The sequence below is a fragment of the Microtus pennsylvanicus genome, chromosome 3 (assembly GCF_037038515.1).
Source record: "Microtus pennsylvanicus isolate mMicPen1 chromosome 3, mMicPen1.hap1, whole genome shotgun sequence".
Taxonomy (NCBI): domain Eukaryota; kingdom Metazoa; phylum Chordata; class Mammalia; order Rodentia; family Cricetidae; genus Microtus; species Microtus pennsylvanicus.
This window is the reverse complement of record NC_134581.1, coordinates 69,885,882-69,905,432: the sequence shown is the minus strand read 5'-3', so window position 1 is coordinate 69,905,432 and position 19,551 is coordinate 69,885,882. Positions and strand designations below refer to the sequence as shown.

At 38.5% G+C, this 19,551-nt stretch overlaps 1 protein-coding gene across 5 annotated transcripts in view; it reads right to left on the bottom strand.

Annotated features, from left to right (window-relative positions):
- Sik2 (salt inducible kinase 2) overlaps nt 1-19,551 on the bottom strand; it is a 109,471-nt gene that overhangs the window by 39,173 nt on the left and 50,747 nt on the right. For all 5 annotated transcript variants that reach the window (XR_012910024.1, XM_075965924.1, XM_075965923.1 and 2 more), the window contains exon 4: nt 610-771. Coding sequence is in view for 4 of the 5 variants with exons in the window: in XM_075965924.1 (XP_075822039.1) it covers nt 610-771 (162 nt within the window). In the remaining variant the exon portion in view is untranslated. The remainder of the gene's footprint in view (nt 1-609; nt 772-19,551) is intronic.

Here is a 19,551-nt window from a genome sequence, read left to right as displayed (position 1 = left end):
AGGCTACATAGTAAGACACTATCTCAAAAGGCAAAGATTAATAAAAGAAGAAGAAAAAGAAACGCCTATTAGGAAATTTAATTTTTTTTTAATAATTGAGTTGGGCATAGTGGTACATGCTTGTAATTTCAGAACTTGGGAAGCAACTATCCTAAGATTGCCTGGGCTACATAGTGTGAGGCCAGTCTGGGCTAGATGAGACCCATAAACAAACAAACACCCATCATCAACAGAACCGCACACACATCCACAGAAATGCGTGTGATATGTCTCTGTGTTGTTCTCAATCTGCTTCCATCGCCTTTTCTTTTCCTTTTGCATCCTCACTACAGCCATTAGCATTAGAAGAGAAGCCAGTTAGAGTCAGTAACCAGAACTTCTGGCCCTCTCCAGCCATCCAAAAAGTCTCACTTTTGTCCAACAACCTCCCAAGAAATCAGACCCTTAGTACAGTCCTGCCCTGTATACGTTAATAGTAAACACGTTTTCTTTTTTACAGCCACACACAGGTAAAATCTTCTTGCTGAAGACTGACTCAGCTTGCAGGGCTCTCTCCACACAGACAAAGACTCTCATCTGGTCATTTCCCAGGCACAGCACCCCAGTTACCTGCTATTTTGATATTCATGTTGTTATCCAACAGGAGATTTTCAGCTTTCAGGTCACGATGCACAATTTTTCGGCCATGGCAATAATCAACAGCAGACAGAATTTGCCAGAATTTTCTCCTGGCTTCAGATTCATTTAACCGGCCATGATTAGCAAGATAATCTGTAAAAGAGAACATTTAGAATCATTTACCAAAATAAAATAACCTCAATATTAGCATTTAAGAAAATTTTGACAAAGTTTATTTAATGAAAAATTACTGTTCTAATAACACAAATAATGTGTTTTCCAAGTTTCTTGCCTTTGGAAAAGTAATCTCAACTAATTTTACTTTGAATATATAAAACAACCTGGTACTTAGTATGAGGTCAACATTAAAACTAGATGATATGACATAATCAGAAGTCTTCCATTCTGGTTCCCCTCTTCGGTCTATAGGTAACTTTTTGGATTTTGGTGTCTTTTGGTGTTTCATTTTATAATAATAAAAAATGTGCTTACAATTGTCTTTTTCCTACCTTTTACATAAGAACCCATAAACAAACAAACAAACAAACAAACAAACTTTCCCTTTCAAACTTCACAAAAACTTCTCTTTTCCTTTAGTTCATTATAAACATTTCTCATATTTAATATAATTATGTAAAACTGAGGGCTCAGACAGGGTGAGTTGACATTTATCTCTGTCCCCAGGAAATAATTTCAAGGCCAGGCTTAGCTACATAAGACCTTGTCTCAACCTCACACCAACACTTTCTCAAAAATGAGGGGTGGCGTGTTCAGGAGCCAGGCTGCCAGAGTTTAAAATCTGTCATAGTTGCTGACCATGTGATCTTGAACAAAATGCAATCTCTATAACCCTCCATTTGCTAATCAAAAATGGGCTCATAAGAGAATTCCTACAAGGTTATTTATAAAGATAACCCTCCATTTGCTAATCAAAAATGGGCTCATAAGAGAATTCCTACAAGGTTATTTATAAAGATTAAACAACAACAACTTTCAGTTTAAATGGAGAAAACCATGGTATAGGTATAGAAGTCTTCAAAAAAAAAAAGCATTACTCCAACGGTAACTTACTATTGTTGTTGCTATTACACTACCAGGGTTGATTCAGGCTACCTCCCTTTTCTACCCGTCTGCCTTTTGTGATGTGGTTTCTATGCTTCACACCTCACTGAAATTGCTTTAAGGTCAAGGGTAATTCCTCTAGGTTAAATCCATTATCCTTTCTCAGTTCCCAACTTTGAAGGCCTTTCAATTATATTAACACTTAGCTGATCTCCAACTTAAACACCTCTCTCTATTGGTTCTGTAATTTCTTGGTTGTCTTCTATTTCTTTCACTAATGTGTTCTTACTCCTTTTCAAATTACAAGAAGCTACTACATTCTAGTTGGGTCATCACTTCTTCCTTCTCCTTTTTTTTTTTCTTTTTGATTTTTTGAGACAGGTTTTCTCTGTGTAGGCCTGGCTGTCCTGGAACTTGCTCTGTAGACCAGGCAGGCCTCAGAGATCTGCTTGTTTCTGTCTCCTGACGGCTGGGAATGCTCTTTCTTCCTTCTTTAAAACAATGTTTTCAAGGTTCATCCCAGTCTAGTACACTATTTTGGAATTTTTTTTAAGATTTATTTTTATTTTCTGTGTGTGTGCCCACAGAGGCCAGAAGCAGGTATCAAATAACCTGGAACTGAAATTATGACTGTGAGATGTCATGTGGGTGCTAGCAACACCAAAGCCAGGCTCTCTGCAAAAGCAGCAAGTGCTCTTAACTGCTGAGTCATCTCTCTAGCCCCAAGGCTTACTAATTAATTAATTAAAAATTTAATGTATGAGTGCTCTGTCTGCATGCCAGAAGAGGGCATCAGATCCTATTATAGATGGCTGTGAGTCACCATGTGGTTGCTGGGAAATGAATTGAGGACCTCTGGAAGAGCAGCCAGAGCTCTTAATTGCTGAGCCATCTCTCCAGCCTCGGGTCTTTTGTTTTTTGAAGATTTATTTGTATTAGTTTTTATTTACATGAGTGTGTGTATGTAGGCCACATGTATGTGTGCTGCTGTGACATAAAGTGTCTAAAAGAGGAACAGAGATCACACAAAGGTGATCCCAGCACTAGGGATCACACACCTTTAATTCAGCACTAGGGAGGTAGAGACAGGAGTGATGTGGCTGGGTGGGGTGGAGAGAGCAATATAATGAGGGAGGAGACAGGGGCTCAGTGCAGTCTGAGGTTTGGTGGAGACAGATGGGAGTCTGGAGATACAGTCTAAGGATAGGATCACCCCTTCGGTCTGAGCACTGGTAGAGGTAAAACAACTCTCTAGTGGTTGGCTTCTCTGCTTCGCTGATCTTCAGCATTAACCCCTATATCTGACTCTGGGATTTTAGAATTCATGCTACAGATAATTGATCAGAAGTTCTTAACCAGCAAATCTGCGAAGATTTCCTATTTCTGGTGACTCAATTTGCAGAGAAACAGTGCTTTAGGAATATGGAGGAAATAAACCCCAAAGTTTTGACAAGTTTTTTCTCAAAAAATTTAAAGTTCCATTATTTTCTCCTCTAAAAAAGATTTATTTATAACTACATATATATTTGTATGTGTCTTAAGTGGATTTGTGTACCACAGTATGCAGGAGTGCAGGTAACCAAGGTGTTCAGAAGGTGGCACTGGGTACCTGAAGCTGGAGTGGCAGGCAATTATTAGCTGCCTGATGTGGGTATGGGAACGAAACTCAGGTCTCCTCTGCAAGAAGAGTAAGAGAACTGAGCCATCGCCTCCTTACTTTCAGTTCCTATAATCAGATCTTATATTTTTCCCAAGTTATTTCCTTTAATTAGAATTAAAATATTATATAAAACAAGATCACATTATTATTAAATCAAGACACCAGTCTGTCAACTTAGTTCTCACCGGTTCTTACCAATCTTTGATAAAGTGCAAGAAAGGAAGGTCTATTAAGTAAAACCCAAAAAATATTTTAACATATTAGATGTACTATATAGCATGTGACTTCTAATAGAAGATAAATTAGGTATGGGACCTGTGTTGAGATAGAATAGTCTAGATTATCTTAATTTTATATATTTGGTTTAAAAATAATTTATAAAATCAAATTACATTCAACTTTTAACACTGAGACATTTGTGAATATAAACTACAGATTATAAACCTCATTTTATTCTGCTTATTTTTGTAAGCACATAATTATTTCAAATTATGTGTTTGACAAAAATTAAGGAAATTGTTGCCTGTGGTATACTCTGGCAGTTTAATTGTGTTCAGCAATTTCCCTCCGTTAGGCTGTTCACATCTGTTACTCCTCACTCAGTTCTATTTGCATGGAGCTACTGAAGGAAACTCTGCTCTTCTAAGAAGTAAAATGAGGTTTTAGTTACATACTTTTTTATTTGAGACAGGGTCTCAGTATGTTGCCTTTGCCTACCCTAGAATCATTATGCAGATGAGGCTGGCTTTGAACTCATAGAGATCTACCTTCTTCTGCCTCTAGAGTGCTGGCATTAAAGATGTGTGTGCTACCATGCCTATCTAATTATACACTTTTTTATTTTAAAGGTTATTTACTACTGGCTTCCATGTTCTAGTGTTTATTTTTCCCAATAAAACACAGGAGTAAAATAAACTTCTATGACTATTTTTAAAGTAAAAAAAACCTAGACAGGCAGTGGTGGCGCATGCCTTTAATCCCAGCACTCGGGAGGCAGAGGCAGGCGGATCTCTGTGAGTTCGAGGCCAGCCTGGTCTATAAGAGCTAGTTCCAGGACAGGCTCTAAAACTACAGAGAAACCCTGTCTCAAAAAACCAAAAGAAAATCCCTAAATATAATAGAATAAAGTTCTAGGGTCAGCCATACCTTATTTTGAGTCCTGGCTATATGTCCCAGGCTTTGTGACAGTGGCAAATTATTTAGCCATGGATTATCTAGTAATATGATAAAACTCAGGGTTAAACTGTTCTGCACATGAATTCTAACCAAATGGAAAAGAGCTTAGGGAATGGGTTTTTATTACACATGTATTCTGTTGATTTTGGTTACACACAATACTTTATTCTATTGCAAGAATCTAGCAATTACCTTACAAAATACTTATTAGGGAAAAAAAATCCCAATTCTGAACTATTTAATGGTAAATGAAGGCCTATAAAGATAAATGTACAAAGAATATGACAACATGACAGTGGTCCAGTTTCCAACTACATGGCATAGATTTTTTTTTTTGGCTTTTTAAAAAAAATTCTGTGTCTTTCACATCATGCTTCCCGATCCCACCCATCCATACACCCCCAAATAAAACAAGACAATTTTAAGAGAAAAAAAAAGGAAAAAATAAATAAAAAAGGAAGAAGGGGGAAAATCTTATGGAAGCTGTAGTATGGCACAGAGTGGTTCACACAGTAAACCCCTTATCTATACATTTTTAAATCCTTCTTATTTTAAATTGTTTGGACCTATCCAATGTGCTATACATTTTTTCCCCACTTCCCTCTCCCCTTCCACCCACCCCCTGCCTTCCATGCCCCCAATTTACTCAGCAAATCTTATATTTTTCCCCTTCTGAGGAGGATCTATGTATGTCTCTCTTGGGGTCCTCTTTGCTACCTAGGTTCTCTGGGGTTGGGGCCTGAAGGCTGGTTGTCCTTTGCTTCCTCCATTGCTGGTGGGAGTAAAATCTTTGGAAGCTTTGGAAATCAGTAATGGTTTCTTACAAAATTGGGCATCAATCTACTTCAAGACCCAGCAATACCACTCTTGGGCATATACCCAAAGAATACACACTCACACCACAAGGACATTTGCTCAATTATGTTCAGAGTAGCATTATTGGTAATAGCCAAAACTTGGAAACAACCTAGATGCCCCTCAAACCAAAGAATGGATAATAAAAATATGATACATTTACACAATGGAGTACTACTCAGTGGTAAAAGACAATGACATCTTGAAATTTGTATGCAAATGGTTAGAGATAGAAAAAGCCATCCTGAGTGAGGTAACTCAGACACAGAAAGAGAAATATATACTTCCTCATAAATAGATAATAGACATAAGGCAAAGGATATCCATATATTTCTAGATACAGCGTACATCACAAAGAATCATTGGTCTAGTCTGAGGTCCCTGGTCTCTGCTGAAGCATTGATGTTGGGCCTTAATTGGGACTCTTGCTGGACATCCCACTGCTGTACTCTGTCTTGGGGATCCTGTAGCCCTGGGTCTACAGGACTGACAGCACCGCCACCCCACAGGCCAGCAGATCACAGATGGGGTAGATGTTGGGGTGGGCCAACACATAAGCCTGGTTCTGGGTAAATTGCAGGGTTGATCAGCCTGACAGCTCTACCGTCTTCACCACCAGAGTGAGCTCTCCAGCACTATCCTGGCTAGTTCAACCCCTGCAGCAATGAACAAGGGGTGGGGCCAGTTCTCTGGCTTTCCCTTCTACAGGGTTGGTTCTCCAACACCCACACCTTCAGGGCCAGCTTTACTGTGTTGCCCAGGCTAGGTGTAGGTGCCACAGTGCTGCAGCTGATGAGGGGCAGGGCCAACTCTCTCACCTGCCTCAGGCATTGATGGGTAGGCATCTCTCTCCTCCCCATGCCAAGAACAAGACAGGTGAGTCATGGGGACAGCTCTCTCATGCTCACACCATCAGAGTTGGCTCACCCACACCTCTGTCAAGAGGGTGGCTCTGCTGTGCTGCCCAGAAGAGGTGTAGGGCCTGCTCTTCGGAGTGTTAGAGCTGGTAAGGGGCAGGGACAACTCTCCCATCTCCCTCAGGTGTTGATGGAGGGGGGGATCTCTCCCACACTCATGGCAGAGATATTTTCTAAAAATTAGTTACATTGCTTTAGCAAGTCAATCTGAAAATATAATAGCTTCTCCCCCATGAATCAAATTAAAGATGCAAGTTGAATCACTATGAGGTTAAACTATGAAGCTAAAGAGTAAGAATAATCAGAATAATCATTTATTTGTTTTTCAAATATTTGAATAACTTCTCTTGTCAAAGTACTTGGAACTTTGTCTTCATTATCTTCATTATTCGTCTATGTCAACAGTAAAGAAGACAATAACTACACAAATAAAAATGGCAACTACAGAGTACGGTAAATGTCAGAGATGAGGTGTCCTCCCCTGGAATGATAGGGAGAGATTTCTCTAAGAAGCTCCTATCCCAGCTGGGGAGACAAGCATGCCAGCATGAGATAGCAGACACATGAAACCAAAGGAGAACCAGGGGCAGTGGACCAAGAGTGAGGAAGGGGATGGCACAAAACGCATCCGAGCCTAAGGAGGAGCCATTTTACAACATGGGGATACTATGGGAGGGTTTGAAGTAGTAAGCATGAGATCTAATGTGATTTACATATTACAAATTGAAAAATAATTAGACATTTCTTTTAAAAAATAAGATGTACCACTGCTCAGGTGGTGGCACATGCCTTTATTCTCAGTAATCAACAGACAAGACAAGCAGGTGGATCTCTGTGAAAATGAGACCAGTTTGGTCTACAAGAGCTAGTTCCAGGACAGCTAGGGCTGTTACACAGAGAAATGCTGCCTTGAAATACAAAAACAAACAAAAAAGCTGCACATTTGAAATGTTAAAGAAATGTAGGCAGCCCTGCAGAACTTGATGGCTGATCTGGGACCATAGGGAAACTCAGTAACCAACACATACAGATTTATAGCTCATGTGAGAAAAGAAGGCTAAATATTAAAAATCTCACCATTTTAAGAAAAACACGGAGGAGCCATCATTAAGCAATGCTGGCTTATAGACAAGATGAGATAGTGTCTGAAACATGGTAAACTCTCATTAATTCCAGAGAAATAACTGGGTATGCTTACTGATTCTATGCAGTAAAGTTTCATTATTTCAAACTGTCTTAGGCAGTTATTATTTTTTAAAAGGTAATTGAATAGTGTGGGAAAGTGCTACAATTCATATTTGATGATGATGTCATCTTAATGGTATTCAACATTCTAGACAATTCCCCTAAACAGGTATTTTTTTTATCCTACTTATTTTTATCATCTCTATAGGGCCTCAAAGTCTGTTATAAATTATTTCTGAGTAATGAATTTGACTGGACTGATAAATGAGTCATTCTAAATTGTACTGATGTGGTGTGCTATTTACTCAACTTATGCTAGTGTTATACTAATATTTATAAATGCAATCTGGTCACATGTCAACATTTCTTTACACAGATAAATACATTCAGATAGCTATTTTGATATGCAATTATCTCTTAAGAAGGGAAGAAACGTAGTTCAAATATTACGGTTTTGCAAATCACGTAATTTCAAGAATTATGATCCAAATGTCAAACCAGGAGAGTAAAATAATGATGAAAGAAAGATGTTATTTTGACATTTGATCTCCGTATATAAAAATACACTTTTTAACAGATATAAGGCATTGTCATTTTTCACTCATAGAGAAAGGGGCAACACACCCACCCACACACACACATCCTTAAGTTATCATTGAACTGGTCAGGTGGATTAAAAGGATGAGGCCATGCTGGGTTGGTTTATTGAGAAATGTGCATTAGGAAGTTAAGATTACAGATTGAGCTGGACAGAGCAGGAACAGTTTTTCAGTGAAGCAATTGCAAACAAGACAACAGAACAGTACATTAGGGTTCTTGAGTAAAAAAGTTAACAGAAAGTCTGGCCCTGTGTTTTTTCAAGCTATTTATCCTCTGCTTTCCTTTATTTCCAGGTTCAATGGTGGGAAGGAGCATAAATTATTAGGCAGGTTCTGAAGAATAAAGTATGATTCAATTTCAGAAGGAAGATAAAAGACACAAATACATTACTTATAACTAACTTAGCCAGAGTAGTAATTAAACAGACATCTCTAAAACACTGTAAATCAATTTAAAAAACATTGGGCTATGTTCTCAGCTCTTGGACAAATCAAATTTTGGAACCTTAAGTTTCTAAGCATGCTGTGGAACAATGGTCTTTTATCCTGTCACTTGTACTATTTTTAATAAAACGCTGATTGGCCAGTAGCCAGGCAGGAAGTAGAGGCGGGGCAACCAGAACAGGAGAATTTTGGGAAGAGGAAAGAGTCAGTCTGCGGTTGTTACCCAGACAGAGAGGAAGCAAGAAGAGAATGCCTTGCTGAAGAAAGGTACCAAGCCACGTGGCTAACACAGACAAGAGTAATGGGCTAATATAAGATGTTATGAAAGAGTTAATAAGAAGTCTGAGCTAATAGGCCAATCAGTTTATAATTAATGTAGACCTTTGTGTGCCTCTTTGGGACTGAATGACTGTGGGACTGGGTGGGACAAAAACCTCGGTTAATATAAGCATATCTAACTAGCATAACCTCCAAGTTTACCTTTAATTCAATATCAATATTTAGATGGATCTTAGCTTTGTAAAGAAAAAAAAACATGGTTTGCAAATTTCCCTTGGTGTGTTTATATCTCATTGAGTACCCTACAATTTCTAGTACAACTTCCCCCAGGGTCTTTATTTAGTTCTGGAAAACATCAAATATATTGTTGGGGATCTCTAAAACCACTTGTAATTAAGTAGTGGGTCTAAGAGGACAAAATCCTGGATGGTAAAGATCCATTGCTAGAAGCTAGAAAAAAACAGATCAAAGACGTTCACAGGAAGGCCAAAAAAATAAAATGGCTGCAGTTTGGGCAATCTAACACAGGAGTGGAGACTGTGCTATTACCCAGGGTAGCATCAGAAACTAAGATCTAGCATCTCATGAAGCTACTGGCAATGTTTGGAGGGAAAGAAACACAACCAAATAAAAGAACTTTGTAGTCATTCAACAAATGTCGCCTTTTGACAGCAAAGAAATTGTTTGTTCATGTTTATGCAACCTCCTGGTGATGATGATCCTGACTACAGGAACAGATAAAATTTTGAACAGGTTTCCTTTTGCAACCTTTATAATTTTAATGTTGGCAAAAGGACACGACTTCATAGAATTGAATTGCAATTTAACTTCTGCATTAAATGATGTCTGTAGGTGGTTCAAATGGTTAGTCTTGTGCTACAATGTGGAAAGAGATTAATCAAATTGTCACTCAGAGGAAAGTGAAGTACACTATTACCCTGTACTGCTAAAACAAAGTTTGAAACAGGACAACTATAACACATTTTTGTTGCAATCTTTAAATTTTGTTAAAACTAGGGAACCCAGATTGCTCTTTGGATTGGAGAGGGAGGGGTAGCAGGGGAGGGGGAGGGAAACGGGAGGAGGTGGAAATTTTTTAGTAAAATAAAATAAAAAAAAATACATCAACTGTGGGCGATAAATTCCAGATATCTATGCTAGTCATGGTTGACTGTTAATGGCCTCATTATTCTTTAGACAGTACAATTATCTCTATTCCTTGATGATTTTTTGATTATAATGACTATTGCCAAGAAGGCATTTCTGAACTCTATCTACCATCTTCTAACTCTTACATTATTCCCACCTTCTCTTTCTTAATGTTACCCAAGTCTTAGAAAAGATGATATACATGCATACATCTCTCTTTTAGTTATAAACATTCAACCACCACATAGTCTCAGCCATGAATATAGCCATAAATATCTGGATTCACAACAGTTCACTGGAAGGAGAGGTTATTATGATTAAGTTTGATAATGGTAATTAACTGTAAGTAGCTAAGGCTCAGTGGTCATTGTGGAATTGTGGGCAGAAAGATTATATGAATCAAAGTATTAGAGGCTTTGCTGTGAGACTGTTTCTCTTAGGAATATCAGAAGCTACCCCCATAAAGTCTCACCAATATAAATACCTAAACATGAAATGATAAGGAACAGTGACTCTAGACATGCTAAAGTAGATGGAATAAATCACAGAAAGGCCTAAAACCTAAACAGAAGACTATAGGCAACTAAAGTTTATGAAAAAAGGGAGAAAGGGTATACTCCAGGGTAGAGCATGGCAGATCGTTTTATGTTTCTGAATAGACAGTCAATAAAACACACATACAGGTAACACTATATATAATGAATAGGTTGCATTTATCTATCTATCTGTCTGCCTATCTATCTATCTATCTATCTATCTATCTATCTATCTATCTATCTATCTATCATCTCTTTCTTCTTTCTCTCATTCTGTGTGCATGTGACTGTGTTTAGTATCAATTAACAAAGAGGCCATAAATTTGAAAGTGAGAAAGCAAGGTTACATGGGAGATTTTGGAGGAAGGAAAAGGAAGGGCAGAAAATATGCAATTACATTATAATCCTACAAGATTAAAAAAATAGAAAAATGTATTTAAGAGGAAATTCCATATTGTGTCAGTTTAGGTTAAAAAAAGAATTAAATGATTCCAAAGGTCTGTAACCTCCTCCACCATTAACTTTGAATGAATATACAATGATTCCTTCAATGGATTGTGCAACAAATCAAAAACAAAGAGGTGGTGTACTACTGCCATGGAATTACATCTTTCCTGGAAGGTTGGAATTATCATTCAGAAGTTTCATGTGTAGGTAAGACCATCAACAGCTTTTCACCCTCAGAGTGTCTACAGGACATCCAAGCACTAGGGAAGAGCAGTCACAAAACCTCAATTTAAGATTGATATAAATATTTTTATACTCTGAACACAAAATATATCACTTTTCTTCCAAAAAGCTTTAAATTTGAGAGACTGGGGTAACTCTTATTTTTTTCCATTTTTAAAGTATTATTTTCTTCTCTGTTAAGAAGAGTATATAGTATGTTCAGCTCTGTATTTTTATAAATGCAACATAGGTTAGGGAGCTGTTTGTGGAAGGAAAATGTGGCTTATAAATGCTATGTTGTTAATAAAAATTCTGAAATATTAGAAAAAAAATTTTGTTAATTAAGTTTTATTAAAGCCAGAGTTCAAACTCATAGTAGTGGAATCAACAGAATTATAGGAATGTCAGCATTTTGACCATTGTGATATGATGCTGTCATCTACAAAAGTGATGGACCACATCCATAGCTATCCTGGGATGCATGTGGTCCACAGCTCAAAGGTTTGGCATACCCAGTTTAAGTGTGTCTCACTGTGTGCATTTTACACCTTGTTTAGTCAGCAGTTCCAACAGTTTGGGACTTATCTTTCTACCAATCTTTTCTGTCCTCCCCATTTTCCCCTACTAGAAGCACAGCAGAATTCACTTTGTATATTTTGTAGACATCTGCACTCTTTTTCAGAATGAGTACATGCACCAGCGAAGAAATACATTTGAATTTAAAAAAAGCTACACGGAAAATGTCAGTCATTGAGGAATGGGATGGCCCTTGAGATTGGTGCAGCTATTCTGTTTCTGTGAAAGCCCAGTTTTAGGTGTTTGTCACCTTACCCTGGCATCTTAGTCCTTTCTCTGCAGTTCTTTTCTTTTTTATTAGATTTTGAGAATTTCATACAATATATTTTGATTATCAGGGATGGTGGCACACACCTTTAAACTCAGTACTCAGGAGGCAGAGGCAGGTGGATCTCTTGTGACTTCGAAGACAACCTGGTCTACAAACTGAGTTCCAGGCCAACCAGAGCTGTTATATGGAGAAAAACCAAAACCAAACCAAAACAACAACCACCACCAAAAAAACAAAAACAAAAAAACCAAAAAAACAAAACAGAAACAAAAAACCCCACCAAAACCCAATATATTTTAACCATATTTTTTCTTCTTTAACTCCTCCAAAACTCCCCCTACCTCCCTACCCTAACTTCATGCTCTTCCTCTCTTTAAAATCGCATAAATAGTATAGATATTTTATCATTTAATGAAACAGGATCTCTCTCACTCTTAAGTCCAGATTAGCCTTGAACTCATGGTCATTCTCTGCCTCAGCCTTCAAAATTCTGGAACTAGGGGCATGAACCACTGCATCTGGCTTCTACATATTAGTAGTAGAAGCATTTTTAGATACAGGTAAATTCTTAGGGAAAGAAATGTACACACACAAATGTATTTCTTCTATTGCTTTAAATTCTGGCCAGTTTAGTTTTATTACTCAAAATAAGACTTGGCTAGAAAGCAGACAGAAATGACCCATACAGGAGTATAAAAGATAGACTCAATGGAGGAGTTCTTGCCTAGCAGGCACAAGATCCGATTTGCTTTCTGGCACCGCAACATAAATAATAATAGAAATTAAGTACAATCCTTGTTCTCTTTCAAGCTTTTACTTTATATATTCTTTTTAGATCTGTCACTCTTTTTCATTCATTAATACTGGCACCCTGCTAAATTGCATAATCTGCCAGGTATTCACTAAGCCCACACGGACATCTTCTGCACACTTCAAACTGAACACGCCCCAACAGAACTCCCTGTCATCACTCCCAAGCCTGTGCCTTCCCTCCTCTTTCTGACACAGCCATGCACTACTTTATTTCTAAAGTTAATCACTAGACTTTTTTTTCCTCTTTCTCAATCCATCCTATCAGTAAATCCACTCAACTTCAACTTTGACATTTTGCCATTATTATTTAATTCCATCAGTTCTTCTCTAGTACAGGCCACCATTTCCTTGCCCAAACTACTGAAATAATTTCTCAGCTAGTTTTCCTACTGCTGCTTGCCCTCGACCTCCCAGTGATCTTGTTAGTCTTTGGCTTACACTCTCCCACTACCTTATCATACGGGTAGATCATAGTAAAGGCCTCTACATGATGCAACACTGAAAATAGCTTTGATTTACTTAAAATAAACTTTCTCAAGATTATACTAATATAACAAAATGTGATTAACTCCAGGTCAGAAAGATATGTATCAAATATATTAATGGCGATTACTTAAGTCAATCTCTTTAAGGCAGGATTACATTTACAAGTTTGAAAGTGTAAGAGTCTAAGTATGTTCAGTGGATTATTATTTGAAAAAAATCAAAACCAAAAGCATTCTAAAAATCCATTAGTCCAAGAAACATTCTAAAAACCCATCAGTAAAGGAAGGGCATATGATAGAATTCCATGAAGCCGTTAAAAATCATGATGTGTATACATTACCATGGGGGATTCTCCTCTGCGTCTTATGTACCCATTCCTTCTGCAATCAATACCTTCCTCATTGAAGAAACTTCTAGTCACCTTTCAAGAAGCTGATCCCAAAACATCATCTCATTAAAGAAGTAGTTTACCCCTCTGCTTTGCTAGGAATCAGTTACTTAAAATGTTTGTCAGATAGGATAAAGGATAAAATAAACACACACCCCCGTAATATGCATGCATGAATGCTTGCTCGTGAACATTGGGTTATAGTGCTGCATGCCTTTTATCCCAGCACTCAGGAAACAGAGGCAGGAGGATCAAGGCTACACAAAGAAACCCTGTCTCAATAAATAAATAAATAAATAAATAAATAAATAAATAAATAAATAAATACCTCATAAAACACACACACACACACTTTAACTAACTTGAAATTTTTATTATGCATATCACTTGGTATCTATTCTGGTTTTGCTTTGAATCTAATATAATTTATTTGTATGCCACAGCATCTAGTACTGATTAAGGAACTATGACCCTTTCCAGTAATCTTAAACAACAGCATATGGAAATGTGTTGCAATAAGGAGGTGTTATTTCATAGTTTTAATATATAATTAAAACAACTGCCTTAGTCATTGTTCTAGTGCTGCAAAGAAACACCAAATGCAACTCTTATAAAAGAAAGTATTTAACTGGTGGCTTACTTATAGTTTCAGAGGGTTAGTTTACTATCATCATGGTGGAAAGCCTGGTAGTAAGCAGGTAGATACTAGACTAGAAACTGAGAGCTACATCCTGATCCATAGACAGAAAGAGAGAGGGAGAGAGGGGGATGGTGAGAGAGAGAGAGGGAGAAGAAGGGAAAGAGAAAAAGAGACAGGGAGGTGAAGGAGGGAGACGAAGGGGTAGGGAGGGACAGAGGAAGAGGGAGAGGGGGAGAGAGGGAGAGGAGGAGGGAGAGAGGGAGGGAGAGGGGGAGGGAGAGAGGGAGAGAGGGAGGGAGAGGGAGAGGGAGAGAGAGAGACTGGGTTTGGTGTGAATTTTTGAAACCTCAAAGCCCACCCCCAATGACACATTTCCTCCAACAAGGCCACACCTCCTAATCCTTACAAACAATTCCACTACCTAGTGACTAAGCATTCAAATATATACGTCCTTGGGAGCCATTGTTACTCTAACCATTACACACAACATACAAGTTACTTATTTGTGAAGATTAATCTTGATTGTCAACTTGGTAGAATTTATAATCATCATGAAAATGAATTTCTAGGCACCTCTATGGGGATTATTCAGATTCATATGATTGTAGTGTGAACTCACTCTTAATGGAGCAGTGCCATCTCAGGGACTGGGGCTTGAAAAGGATAACAAGGGGCAAGCAAGTGTGCACCACACCCATCACTCTCAGCTTCTGGACAGCAGTTACAAGGTTACAGGCTGCCCCAAGCTCCTCTGCAAGGCATTCAAGACTGTCCCACAACAATGCAGAACCCTTGACCTGGGAGCCAAAAATAAACCCTTCTTTAAGTTGCTTTTGTCAAGGTTTTTGTTTTTTGCTTTTGTTTCCTACAACAACGAAAAAACAAATATACTATTCATTTTTTGTTTGTTTTTTGAGATAGGGTTTTATTGTAGCTTTGGAGCTTGCCCTGGAACTAGTTCTTGTAGACCAGGTTGGCCTTGAACTCACAGAGAGTTCACAGAGTGCTGGGATTAAAGGAGTGTGCCACTACCACTTGGCTACAAAGTAGATTCTTAAGAAAACAGATTGTATTTTTATTTACTTATTCTGTGCATGTATACATTGCATATTGCATGTGGAGGTCAGAGGATGACTTATCTTTTCACAATCTTTTATTTTCAAACATACCTATTTACCAAAATACAAGAGCCGATTTAAATTAGAGTGTCCCAGTCAGAGGTAGTGGTACACACCTTTAATTTCAGCACTCAGGAGGCAGAGGCAGGCAGATCTCTTTGAGTTTGAGGCCAGTCTAGTTACAGAGCCAGTTCCAAGAAGACAGCCAGCATGACACAGAGTAGCCTTGTCCTGAAAATCAATCAACCAACCAACGAAATAAATAAATTAAGAGTGTCCCTTTCTAACCCCACAAAGATTTCGGTTAACTTTTACAAAAGGTCATGAACAAAGAGCACAGCCATATTCTACACAGGGTCTTGGGGATGTCTGAAACAAACTCCCACAGCCTTCTGTCACATCACAGTTTATCAGAAACTCTATGGCAGTTAAAATGGCTTTGGATTTGTTCCATAAGATAAGCTGAAATCTCCAGGGTACCCTTCCTAAAGGTCCTCATGTGGTCCAGTTGCTAGTACATGTAGGGGATCCCTTGAGAAAGCATAACTAGGTTTGTTTCAGCATCATACATGAGAGCCTCTGCCCTGGCTGCTTCTTGCCAGGAGGGCAATTACAGTCACAGTTAAACAAGGCTATTTGGAACTCTCCAAGGTTCTGACACCCAAGGGTGGTCTAGCATCCTAGGAAGCAGTAGGAGCATAACTGAAGTCCTCAGCAAACAGGCAATCAGTGGTCCCTGGCCATTTCTACATTTTCATTCTCATGACTCACATCCAATTATAACCCAACCTGCTTTATATTTGCCTCATGGGCTCCTGGTGTACTGCCATAGATACCCCAATCTATTCTTTTCATACTCCAACTATTTCTCACATCCATTATTTTAGACTTAGAGTTCAATAAGTTTTAGAAGAGAGCTTAACTTCAATTTGATCGGCATTGCAGGGCTTCTGCAATTGGGAAAAATAAAATTATAAATTCTTAGGCCTAGTTCTTCCTTCCAGAAAGTGTACTAAAGGCCACCTGCTGAGGAAAAGTGGGAAAGATGATGGTGGTATGATCAACAGCAGTAACAGCTTTCTCCTAGCTGTTCATCTGGATCCAGGCAGCTGGGCCTTTGTGAGCAGAGATAAAAGGCAGCCTACAGTGCTGCAGTGCCCTGCTTCTAGTCCATTTCTCTAATAGGAGGTGTATATGTGGGTGGGATGGGGTAGAAGGTGGAATACTGTATCAAAGAAATGTCAGAATCAACTCCAAAAGAACTCCTGACTTTATCTTACTCTTCCACACTCCAGTTCATGGTGCACCAACATTTTCCTATGAGACATAGTCTGAAGACATAATTTTCTCCAAGAAATTTTGCAAGTCTTTCAAAAAAATAGTTTCACAGAGAAACAAGGAAAGGTCAAGGCTATGAAACTAGTCAGGGACTAAATTGAGCAGGAGTTTGTGCACAAACTAAATGAAAGAAGAGCAAAAAGCGTTGCGTGGTGTTTGTCCGAAGAAACGGAGGTTTGATCCTGGCTTACTTTTCCTCTGCTTTCTCGCTACGGGGTTTATATAATGGTTGCACACAGGCTCCACAGTTAAACAGCTGGTTTCAAATTCAGCTGTCATCACCAGTTAGCTGTATGACTATGGGCAGGCTACTTTCTTGTCCTGTGGTTTCCACTGCAAACTACTGATAATTATTTCAGAAGGTTTTATAGAGAATTAAGTAGTTAGGGTTAAACGTTTAAAATAAATGTGCACACTGTAATGACTATATATTTACTTTTTCATTCAAAATTTACCCTGAAGATGACTGCTTACTATACCCTGCATCACCATTTACTGAATGCAGGCCATTAATACTTCATGCTTGAATCTCGGGAATGGCCCTAAAAAGTGGTTCTCAACCTGTAGGTTGAGACCCCTTGTGGAAGGGGGTGTTGAATGGCCCTTTCACAGGGTTGCCTAAGACCATCAAAAAACAGGTATTTATTGTTCGATTCATAACAGAAGCAAAATTAATTATGAAGTAGCAACAAAAATACTTTTATAGTTGGGGACACCACAACATAAGGAATTATATTAAATAGTCACAGCATTAGGAAGGTTAAGAAATACTGCTGTCTCTCTGTCTCCATTCCACTGTTTTCCAAACACAAGTCAGAGGGATTACTGAAAACTAAGTGCCACATCATGTCATTAATTAGACCAAAAATTTTCACTGGTTTCCAGTTACTCAATATCAAATTTCAAGTCCTTACCATGGTCTATTAAACCCTACAGGATCTAACCACTGCTCATCCCCAGTCCTCGCTGCCTCTCTCTTTAGCAACTCCTATTCACTGTGTCATCCTGGGCTCCTATCTCAAAGTCCTTGTTGCTCTCCGTGCTTAGAGAGCTAGAGGCTCACACTGTTTTCTTCTTTAGAGTTTCAAGTCTGTAAATTCATTCATCAAGAAGATTTTGCTCTAAGCACCATTCTGAGGATCCTACTTTTCCCTTGGCTATAGTTAGCATTCTTCATCACTTGTCATGTTGTATGTTTGCTTTCTTTTCTTTTCTCTCCTTCCCCCCCCCTTCTTTCTGTTTTGTTTTTTTGAGACAGGGTTTCTCTGTGTAGCTCTGGCTGTCCTGGAACTCACTCTATAGAACAGGTTAGCCTTGAACTCACAAAGATCTACCTCCCTCTGCCTCCCGAGTGCTGGGATTAAAAGTGTGTACTACCATCACCTGGCCTTGTTTTCTCTTCTGTATCTACCTATCTACATAAACTTCAATAGGATAATGTTTTTGGGGGAGCTGGGTTTCACCCCAACCACTAATTCCTTAAGTCTAGAACAGTACTAGGAATACAGTAAAAGCTCAATGAATATTTCTTGAATTATTTAATGAATAAATATTTGCTGTTATTGTGCTAGGACATGTTCTTTATACCATATAATTGCAACTGCTCTTTTACTTCTATTTACTGTTTTTCCTACATGCTACTAAATTCTTCTAACTGGCACACTGCTTTCATAATGTAATTCTTCTGCTCAAGAACACTGTTCTCTGGTCCAAGCAGGTCCTAAGTGATCTGAGAGATTAAGGTAGTTTGGAAAACACAAGGTAAAAGACATCCTTTTTTATTACTAGGGATTTTCCAGTCTTTAATTTACCCATATACAGTGTGATTCTCTACTTGTGATGATAGAATCCTTTTGCAAGGATCAGGTCAAGGACTGGCAGGATGTTGGAACACACCACAGGAAATACTAGCTCACAGAAATATCTGTCATTTTCAAAAGTGACCATCAGCTGGGAGTGGTGGCACACACTTTTATTCCTAGCACTGGGAAGGCAGAGGCAGGCAGATCTCTCAATTCCAGGTAAGCCTGGCTTACACTGAGAGTTCTAGTTCAACCAGTGCTATATAGTGAGACCCTGTTTCCAAATGAATGAATAATGAGAAGGAAAAATAATCATCAAACCTGGCTGTGCTACAAGCATTATAATCCCAGTCCTCAGACAGCAGAAGCAGAGTTACAAACAGTACAGCTTGGGTCATGCAAGTGAAATCCTTTTTCAAACAAAACAAAATAACAATGACAACAAAAAAAAGAAAGAAAGAAAATAGCCACTGGGGCTCTAGATGAACCCAAAAAGATCTTGGTGCCCTTCCCAATCCTCTACATTTTATGGCTTCTCCTTCTTACCAACAAAGGCTACTAAGAAAATAATTAGGAATGGCCTTGTTGAGCATGAGCTATGTCCTGAATTTAATCCCTACCTCCCCACCTAAAACAACAACAACAACAAAATCAGGCCCAAATTAGAAATATATTACAGATCTTTGAAAAGAGAGTCTCTAAGCTATTTTAACTTTCCTTTTGAAGTTTTTCTTCACAGTTTTTTTTTGTTGTTGTTGTTTTGAGAATGAGTCTGTGTTGCTCTGGATCTTGCTATGTGGATGAGGATGGCCTTGAACCTACAGAGACCCCATGCCTCTGCCTCGTGAGTGCTGGGAGTAAAGACATGCACCACTACACCTAGCTCTCCTCTACAGATTTATGCTTCAGTGAGGTTGTAGTCTAAAAATTTTGCTTATACACTATATCAAAGTGATGGGGGTAAATGCAG